The sequence below is a fragment of the Rhinopithecus bieti genome, unplaced genomic scaffold, assembly GCF_001698545.2.
Source record: "Rhinopithecus bieti isolate Rb0 unplaced genomic scaffold, ASM169854v2 scaffold_19482, whole genome shotgun sequence".
In the NCBI taxonomy this organism is placed as follows: domain Eukaryota; kingdom Metazoa; phylum Chordata; class Mammalia; order Primates; family Cercopithecidae; genus Rhinopithecus; species Rhinopithecus bieti.
Window position 1 is genome coordinate 1,843,222 of NW_016809768.1, and position 10,005 is coordinate 1,853,226.

General features: G+C 50.1%; 1 protein-coding gene and 1 long non-coding RNA gene across 9 annotated transcripts in view; one reads left to right on the top strand and one right to left on the bottom strand.

The window, feature by feature from the left end:
• Positions 1-468: 468 nt before the first annotated feature.
• AGAP1 (ArfGAP with GTPase domain, ankyrin repeat and PH domain 1) overlaps positions 469-10,005 on the bottom strand; it is a 662,058-nt gene continuing 652,521 nt past the window's right edge. For all 8 annotated transcript variants that reach the window (XM_017890291.1, XM_017890287.1, XM_017890285.1 and 5 more), the window contains one exon: positions 469-8,447. In XM_017890291.1, the coding sequence (XP_017745780.1) occupies positions 8,244-8,447 (204 nt within the window). In that variant the 3' untranslated portion in view covers positions 469-8,243. The remainder of the gene's footprint in view (positions 8,448-10,005) is intronic.
• The window catches only part of LOC108540975 (uncharacterized), a 16,607-nt gene continuing 14,587 nt past the window's right edge, over positions 7,986-10,005 (top strand). Inside the window, exons 1-2 of the long non-coding RNA XR_001888819.1 lie at positions 7,986-8,081; positions 8,304-8,455. This is a non-coding gene — a long non-coding RNA (uncharacterized LOC108540975). The remainder of the gene's footprint in view (positions 8,082-8,303; positions 8,456-10,005) is intronic.

A 10,005-nucleotide genomic window follows, 5' to 3' on the forward strand; every position in this document is an offset into this window, starting at 1 on the left:
TTTTTTTTTTTTTTTTTTTTTTTTTTTTGCGGGAGGAAGATATAATGTAGTTTGTATGCAAAAATTACAGTAATATTAATGATAATAATGGTATTAATCAGAGTTCTGGGATGGTTTTACTGCTAGCCACCTGCTGGGAACAGTTCTTATGACACACCTGGGGCAGTGTGGCACAGTGCAAAGATACAGAAGCATCTGGAACTTCTGGGCCCAGTCAACCCTGGCTGGGCAAAGAACATTCTCTTGGAGTTTCTGTCCTTGTAAAGGAAGAAGTCAGAAGAGCCACTCCCGATCTCTTTCCTCATCCCAACTGCAAATTCCCTCGGGCCTGGGGCAGCCCCTCCCCGCAGGAGCCAGAGCTCCTTTTCTGATTTACCTTGCTTGGGCTTAGAAACACAGTTAGTTGTGACAAATGACCAATGCCACCAAAAAAAAAAAAAAAAAAAAAAAAACTCCACGGAAGCGGTGTAGACATATTTTCATTTCTTTATTAGAAAGAGGTCTCTACACCATAGCCACCTCTCTCTGTTACTTTACACATCTTTCTTTTCCCCTTAGAATACTGTACAGCGGACACAAAAAGATCCCAAGGCAGGAAAATACAAACTGGCATATTTAATCAAAACAAGATCATATGAAATAACAAGCGAAGTGAAGTGTCTGTCAACGGTTTTAATTACAGTACAAACAATATAAATAAAGCATCATCGAGTCATTGTGAAAGTGAAGTGTCTGCCAACCGCTTCAATTACAGCACACACAACATAAATAAAGCATCATCGAGTCATTGTGAGACATAAAGTTGCTGAATGAGGTAATAGAAAACATCCAAAAAAAACCAAACCAAAACCAAAACAAAAACAAACCTCAACCCATCTGTGGACACGCCCACGCTGCCCTTCCATCTCTATACACTGCTATTTACAGAAACAGAAAACTGGCTGTACGGTGGGCTGGCCTTCCCTGTCCCTGCCTAGAAATGCATCTCATTTGTCACCTTTGACCTGCTCCGGCTCCCCTTTAGGAAACACGCCCCTGTGGCAAGATGAGAACCAAATTCCAAGCTGGCAGAAGGGAACAGTCAGGGCAGGAGAGTGGGGCAGACAGGGCAGGAGACCTGCCCCCGGGACCCGTGTGACCCTCCCCTCTCCAGGCTGAGCCCAACAAAGGCCTCCCCAGTGCTCAGGTGCTCAGGGCTGAGAGGGACTGCATCTGGAGAATTAGATGTATTTCAGACACAAAAAACCCAGCTGTGGGAGGGAAACTGATGCTTTTCAAGTCTGCAAGAAGGAATTATTTCCAACATTACACTGCTGGGCCCTCCCCCATTCTCAATGCCACGCAGCAGCTTCTAAATGCACACTTTGCCCATCCACCGTGCAACTGCCCCACCCCTGTCCAGTCACCTGTGTACCCTCAAAACAGCCGTGCTCAGAACCCTGCTGGGACCCTTGGGGCTGGGGAGGTCCCTCATGTGCCAACCTGAGCAGTGCGTGAGACCCACTCCCCAGACTGGCCCCTGGCTCACAACACCCTTGGAGCCTTCTCTGTTCTCCTACCCTGAGAACCCAGGCGGGAAATGCGTTTGCCCAGGGACCTCCAGGAATGTCAGGGGACATCCTAGGGCTGTGGTACTGGGCAGGGGGCTGGGCTGCCTGCCAGTGTCTGCGTGAGGCGCATCAGGATTCCATGTGCCTAGACTGTCCTTCCTCAAGTCCAAAGGCCTCTGAAATCCTCTTGCACAGCTGCTGACTGAGTGGGCTTCCAGTGTCTTCTTTTTACCAGAGCTCTCCAAGCAGCTCAGACATTAGCTTCCTGGGCCAGTGTGGATGGTTCGGCACCAGGGAGATGCAGGGAGATGAGGGTTTAATCCGATTTAGGGGCAGCTGTTCCCAACAGCTGGTGTTTGTTAAGGGGGTTTGTTCCACTGGGAAGATTCCCCAACGCACTCACGCCTTGTTTGGTTCCTTTCTTTCACCTGCATCTCAAGGCAAAGGCCATGCAATTCCCCCAGAGTGCATTCTAGATCAGTCCGATGTGGACTTCGGCAAGGAGTCTCTATTATATGGTTTCACCATCCTCAGGTTGGGGGGTGCTCCCTACAGACGCCCTGTGCCAGGCCAAAATGAAAGCCAAGCCCTGAGCCAGCTCTCCCCACATTCATGAGGATATCCTGTTTTGGGCACACGGAGCAGTCCAGCTTGGGTGTTTGAAGGCCGGATGCCAGAGCCGCCTGCTGGTCTCACTTAGCAGCCTTAGGCCTGAGCGCTGGGGCTTTCAGAGCCCATGCAAGTCTCTGCTAGCCACTCTGGCCCTACCTGCCCATCTCCAGACCCTGAGGCCCATCTGCAGGGGGTGAGGGCCTCAGACAAGAACGGTTCTACCAAACAGGTGCAAAACCCCAAACCAAGTGCTGTCATTTTACACCAAAACCAGCACCTCACAGGGAAAGACAGTAAGAACGGGTGTTCAGATTTAGGTTTGCTTACTGCTACTCTGGGGTGGGTGTTTACTACACTGGTGAACTTAAATACTTTCTCATACAACTCACAGGTTTAAAACAGACTTGTTGGTTTCACAGACTCCCTTTCCAGAATCACCTGCCAACACAGACGTGTGATGCGAAGAAAGCCGCAGACACACCAATTACATGGGGCGGCGGGGGTCAGGGGGGGCATTAATATTTCAACAGTCTATTTAAGGGCAGTATTTCTTCTCTAAGGGGAAGAAAGTTTGTGTTTTTGAAACAGTAAATATCTAAGTACATATGTCTTCCTCCATGGAGAGGGCAGGAGTCTGCCATAGGGGTTTCTGTCTCATCACAGACGGGGCACGGGTCACTTCTCTCTAATCACAGACAGCGCAGCATCCCAGGGGCCAGCGATCAAGATCACTCCCTGGCTGTGTCGGAAGGACCAGTCTGAGGACTGTGTCTTAGTGACCCAGCTACTCCAAGGAGATACACCTGCGCCACTTCTGTCTCCCGCATAATGGGAGCAAAGCTGACATTTCACTGAAAAGCAACCTAACGTGCGTGGTTAAATGACAGAGGGCCCGTCCCCACAGGGCACACAGCAGGGCTGGGGCAGATCTGTCCACTGGGCAGGGCAGGGGCGTCTCCTGGCCCCACTATCACCTGGGCGTGCTGGCCTGGCCTGGGGGGACGGGGGCGGCATTAAAGCCATGTGACCACAAGGGCTCCCTGAAGAAAGCCACTCAGAAATCCAAGCGCGAGCCTCGGAAAGGTGGAGAATGCACGCATCGATGCCAAAGGCCCTTATTTAGCTTTTTGGGGAAGGATGAGGGTGACAATCATTCAAGATGTGACTTCACAACACGTGAAACCCCCATCTGAGACGACGGTTGGAAATAAATTACATTTCCTTTGAAGGAAAGCTGCGTGTCTCCAGCACTTCCCTATCAGAACTCCTTCCTGACTGCTTTTCAATTTGTTTGCTTGAAGGCCATAAATACAACCCCAGGGAGTTCTAGAAAAGTCTCAACGACCTTGTGCAGGAGGTGAGGGACGGAAGCAGAGCACATGCCGTGCGGGGAGGGAAGCAGCCCCACTGGAGGTTTGGGGTTTGCTTTCCAAACACCTTTGCCTCCTGAGTAGTTGCTGAGGCCTGATTATACCCCATCTCAGGGGAAGCTACATCGTTGCCAGGTTTCTCACCTCCCAGGGCAGGAATATGGATTTCTCCTCATTTCCAGAACATCCTAAGTGCAGGGAGGAAGAGTTGGCATCCTGGGCACCACGGGGACCAAGGGCGCCTATGGCACATTGCATGCTGCAGACTGAGCAGGTCTCTCTTGTGGGGTAAGATGAGTCCACCAAGTTCAAGCACAAAACACACTGGGAGCCTGGGGACGGGGAGAGAGGGACGGGCCTGCAGCCAAGCACGGCGACCCAGGGTGCTCTCCAGAAAGCTCTGATCTCAGACAGGAGGAGGAGGGGAGGCCCAATGCACGCGTGAGTCACGCAGCTCACGGCAACGGGAAGGTGGCATCTGAAGGGAGGGACGCTGTCCACGCCGACACCACCTCAACAGGCTGTGGGGGAGAGGAAAGGGTCGTCTTGGCCCTGACCAGTACCGGCGAACAGCACGAGGGCAGAACTCAGCCCCTTCCACGCCTCTAGAAAATCAGCTTCAGACTACAAAGTGGAATATCCATGTTGAAAAAAGTGGGCAGGTTCCAGAGAGGCTCTCAGGGAGCAAGCACTTCCTGGGAGCCTCCCCTCCTCACTGACGCTGTTCCCCACCATGTGGAGGGCCAGGGCAGGGCACTGGCAGGCTGAGAGAGGAGGGCCCCGGGCTCTACGGGAGGCGCTTGGCAAACATGCCCGTCACGGCCTCCCCTGGGTGCAGGCTGGAGGACAGTGTCAGCCACGGGCAGGTTTCCTGGTGTGTGTGCCGGCTTCAGTCCCATCAGTGTTTCTGTTCTTAACACGTGCTCCTGTCTCCCCAGCATCCCCTGGCCAGGTGTGAGGCTGGCATTTACCACACGGGTTTGAAACCTCACTGCACCCTGCAACTTTCACAGATGAGGAAAAAGAGCTCAGGAAGCTGGGTGCTTGTCCAGAGCTGTGTGGGAATCCTCTGGAGGGCTGGCAGCACCGGCTGAGCCTAGGGGTCCGTCTTTTTCATCAGACCATGTTTCTCCCTAACAAGGTTAGCAACAGCTCCTATGCAGACATAGGGAATGACCTCAAATGTGCACAAAAACAGGAAGACGGGTATCTACACTGGATGGCAGAGGCTGGAACCATGCACACCTCATCAGGCTGGGCAAAGTCTCAGAAGAGGGAGCTTCAACGCAAGGCCCTTGTGCTGCAAAGCCACTGCCCAGAACTGGCCTGTGGACCAGGGGCCCTGCAGGAAATGCAATTCAATAAGATCCCGCTCTCTCCTGCGTCTGAAAACCCTGCAATTGGCGAGTGACCTGCTGCCTTCGCCCTCCTTTCCGGTGCATATACATTGTGTACACGCATGGGAGATAGGACACTGCACTTGGTTTTGGGGCAACTGACTCAGAAACTTGTCACTTGCTCACTCTCGGGCTGCTTATTTCCTGGGATGAAACAGAGAAGGACCAGGGACCAGGACTGGGATGCTAGGCGGGGTAAACCACTTGTCCACCCCAGCACCTGAGGTCAGAATCAGAGTCCTGTCCCTGTGGGATGTTCCTGCTGCAGCCAGGTCTGCACCACACCCCTCCACTCCCCTCCAAGTTCAGTCTCTGCGAAGCTGAACGTCGGGGTGCAGACGTGTCCAGATCACCCACAGGGTTACACAGGCCGCTCGTGTGCCTCCCCCAGCTGGCTGTTTCTCATCAAGGCAGAGTTTTAATTCTGAACTGGAAAGGTGAGGTGGATCCTGCAGTGGTGATCTGTCATCATCACGTCACAGAACTGAACATGGAAATGAACAACAAAAACTCAACTGCCTTCTCAAACGAGTTACTCTTAACTCCGCCCTTGGTCCTTGCCTCTCCCAGCCTTGGTGGTAATTAGCTTGAAAGTGGGAACGAGAGTGTGGTCAGCAAAGAACGGGCTTCTGGTTAGACACTGAAACACAAACCGATTAGCCAGCTGTCTTCTTTATTTGGAAAGACCCTCGGAACTGCCTTTCCTTTTGCTACTAAAACTTGGGCCCTAGAAAGCGGCTGCGCGTGGAGCAGATAGACATCGCTGAGGATGGCAGGGGAGGGGCTGTGTTTTCTGAGGGGAGTCATGGCGGCCCGTGCTGGGGACCAGGAAGGGAAAAAGCCGATCTAGCATTCAGGTTGTGGAAGGCAAAGCGAAACAAGAAGTCATTTGGGAAAATATTATATTATAAACACGTAGAATAATATGTACACAGTCATATACATCCCAAAGACAAGCCTCAAGGAGCTCCGTTTCTTCTCAAAGAAGCTTCACTATGAGAAAGCGTTCCTAGAGTGGGAATTCACTACAATGAAATAATTTAACAATTTCATTTATGCTATATCTGTGTCCACTACAGAGTCTACGGTGAAGGCTGTGTGGAGCGAGTGTGTCCAGTGGATTCGAACACCAATGCGCTCTTCAAAAATAGGCAATGACCTTTTTTTCTTTTCTATTCACATTTGCAATAGCTACACAGTGATGAAACGCAGACTGAAAAATCAAATGGCAGGACGATGGGACTGTCGTCAAAGTTCTCAGACTTGTGGCTTCTGCCCCTGTTATACTTTTGGATATGAGTGAGCTCCACTTAGCTTCGTTAAGATTAGAAGTTTCCATGAAACACTTACCCACATATAAATTATGTGTAAAGCTTTATTTTTTCCCCACCTACTTTAATTTTTTTTAAAAAGTGAAAGAAGAGGAAAAACTCTTATAAAATATAAGGTTTAATATATGAGAGGGAGGAACACCCCGGAGGCTGCCAGCATGTGTGGCTTTGTGTTTCTGTGCTACAGGAGTCTAGTGTCCTCATCTGCCATCGTGACAACCCTTCTCCCCGCGTCACACTGCCAGCGGGCTCTGGGCAAAGCTGCCCCATTTGCTTTTAATCTAAGGGATGCTGTGGTTTGGCTGACTACGTTTCACCACCACCACGGAAGGCGGCGGACGTCTGAAGCGGCCAGATACCGCGACGATGGATATCAGGCGAGGTACTAGCGTGGAGGGCCGGGCTGCCAGGTCAAGGTTGTCTGGGTTCTCGGGAGCCAGTCTGTGCCACAGAACCATCGGCAGCTGCCTTCCGTAAGGCACCTCGGTCTGGCATTCGGAAAACCGCCCCGTCTTGCCAGAGCCCCTTGGTCTTGGTTAGCAAAAGCCGTCTCCGATCTAAACCATGCTTTCAATCATGAGAAACCACATTCCTGCTTTTTCCTTTCTAATATACTCCAGTGTGTCTTTTTTTCTTTCTCAATTTTAATAAGCAAATTGTACCACCATCTTATTCTGAGATGCTCCTTTTTAAAAGCTGTAGATCACGTTAATGGAAGTGTTTACTGCTGGGAATATTTTCCATGTACAATGATCTGTAACCCTCTTATCTCAACTAGTTGCACATTATTAGTTCACATCCAGTTCAATTTATAAATTAAGGGAGGTGCCATTTGTCTGTACAAAAATCAATGCATATTTATGAACTTCTTTTATTCAAATATATTTTCACACATCTTATCTAAATACATAATACAGAAGCCTGTGTGACTTGGGCAATGTGGCCCAGGAGGGCCTGAGACTAACACATCCACCTTGGCAAAAGGACATAAAATCTCTCTTACGGTCGGAAAAAATAGCCTTTTGTGTATTTACTTAGTTTACGAAATATACTCGAAATGCTATTGTTAGCTGTATTTGTGATTTCCTTTTGAATTTGAGTTATTCTTATTTATTTTCCCATTTTGTTTTGCACCAAGGAGACTGGAGTCAAATAATACTCAGCGACTGATTTCCTCTCTTTGTACTGAAAAATTAAACAGATACTAAATTATGACAGTGAATTTAGAAAGGAGGGCTCCAAGGGCTTGAAAGAACATGTCTGGGATAATATGATGCTTCTAAGAGTATTGCAATCACATCGTGGCAATCACCGGAGCGTGCCACGTAACTACCTCCTCGGCTAATATGCTTTCTTCTCGGTGATGACTAATCATGTTCTATTAAACAGCAGTAATGCTGGAAGAACTCAACTATACAAGTGTAATGAAGCCAGTATTCTCCCTGGACAGATTAGCTACAACTGATTTGACACATACCATCATAGGGGCTTCAAACCTGACAAACTCTGTGCTTGCTTCTGATTTATGCCGTCAAGCTCCTCAGAGAAGAGATGGAATCCAAGTGTTCCGTTCGGTAGAGGTGAAATGTACTATGTGCTTAACTGCCAGTTAACGGAAGTTGCCCCTTCTCCTTGTTCCTCGCCTCCCCTCCCCCTCACGTCCCCGTCCCTTGTGCCACCAGGACAAGGGTCCTGCGCCGTGTGCTATCGTCAAAGGGCCGAGGCCCGTCGCTCTCTCCTGTTTGTGGTTTAGGGGAGTTTATGAAAAGGAGCCACTTCTGCAGTCTCCCGGCCGCCTCTTCGCCCCTTGAGGATGTCCAGGTTTTGTGATTTTGTTTGGGGTGACAGTGGGTGGGCGGGAAGGAGGCGGCCACCAGGAAGAGGGAGGGGATGCGACGGGACTCACGTGCTGCGAATTCTGAGCGAGTATGCGGCAAGGCTGCCGCGTCCCGGGTGTGGCGAGCAGGCGGGCACGGCTGTTCCTCAGATGATGGTGGGCACCCTCCCGCTGCTGTTGTTCCGGTTATTGTTTCTCCTGGACAGGTTGGGAGTGGCCATGAGCACGAAGCGTTCGTCGGGGCAGCCGTACTGCAGCAGGACGTCGATGCACTCCTGGCTGGAGGCCTGCCGGGCGTAGGCCAGCGCTGTGTTCCCGTGGGCATCTCGGGCCATGACGTCCACCCCGTACTGCGGAGGTAACGGAGCCCACATTAGTATCGGGGGGATGTGATGGAAGGAGGGGGCAGGGATGCTTTCTCTCAGCCCTTTGGCTTTCTCTCAGCCCAGGGCTTTCTCTAAAGCCCTGTGCTTGGACAGCAGGGCCAGCTACAGAACTGGCTGGCACAGCCTGCACCCATGGCCAGCGGATTCTTTTAAGGAAAGAACGTGTCTTTTTTTCAACTGAAAGCCCCTCCTTTGTGCAACATTAAGGAATCAAAGATAACTTTAGTTTTGCTGTTTCTATTTTGACTTTCCAATTGCACAAAGAAAAAAAAGATCACTGTTTTGATCTCAGAATTTTCATTATAAGAAATATATAAATAACACATAAGAGCTCAAGAAGAAAAAAAAAATCACCCATAATCTTGCTATTCAGAGATAACCTTTGTCAATTATGGATTTCCTTCCAATGGGTTTTCTTTGAATCTAAATGTGTATGTGCCTAATTGAGATAAGACTATACAAATACTTTGTATTGTTTTTCATTTTTTATTGATCACTATACTGTGATCATTTTCTTACATCATTAAACATTACTCAGAGGCCGGGCGCGGTGGCTCACGCCTGTAATCCCAGCACTTTGGGAGGCCGAGGTGGGCGGATCACGAGGTCGGGAGATCGAGACCATCCTGGCTAACTCGGTGAAACCCCGTCTCTACTAAAAATACAAAAAATTAGCCAGGCGAGGTGGCAGGCACCTGTAGTCCCAGCTACTCGGGAGGCTGAGGCAGGAGAATGATGTGAACCCGGAAGGCGGAGCTTGCAGTGAGCCGAGATCGCGTCACTGCACTCCAGCCTGGGCAACAGAGTGAGACTCCGTCTCAAAAAACAAAAAACAAAAAACATTACTCAGAAGCACGACACAAGCTGTGTGCAGCAGCTCACTGCAGCCCAGGAGTTCAAGATTAGCCTAAGCAATATAGGGAGATCCTGTCTCTAGAAAAAAACACGATTTTAAAAAACTAGCTGGGCACGGTGGCATGTGCCTGTGGACCCAGCTACACAGGATGCTGAGGTGGGAGGGTCACTTGAGCCTAGGAGGCAGAGGCTGCCGTAGGCCGAGATCACACCACTGTACTCCAGCCTGGGCAACAGGGTAAGACCCAGTCTCCCCACCCACCATATAGCATGACACAGGCAAGTCATACAATATTCCACCACAAGAACAGGATTCAGAACTCTCCCCTCAACTGTGCACACTCTGTAAAAATTGTCACTGGAGCTGGGTATGGTGGCTCAATCCTGTAATCCCAGCACTTTGGGAGGCCGAGGTAGGGGGATCACGAGGTCAGGAGTTTGAGACCAGCCTGACCAACATGGTGGAACCCCATCTCTACTAAAAATACAAAAATTATCTGGGCTTGGTGGTGTATGCTTGTAATCCCAGCTAGTCAGGAGGCCGAGGCAGGAGAATTGTGTGAACTCAGGAGACGGAGGTTTCAGTGAGCCAAGATCGTGCCACTGCACTCCAGCCTGGGCGACAGAGTGAGACTCCATCTTAAAAATAAATAAATAAATAAATAAA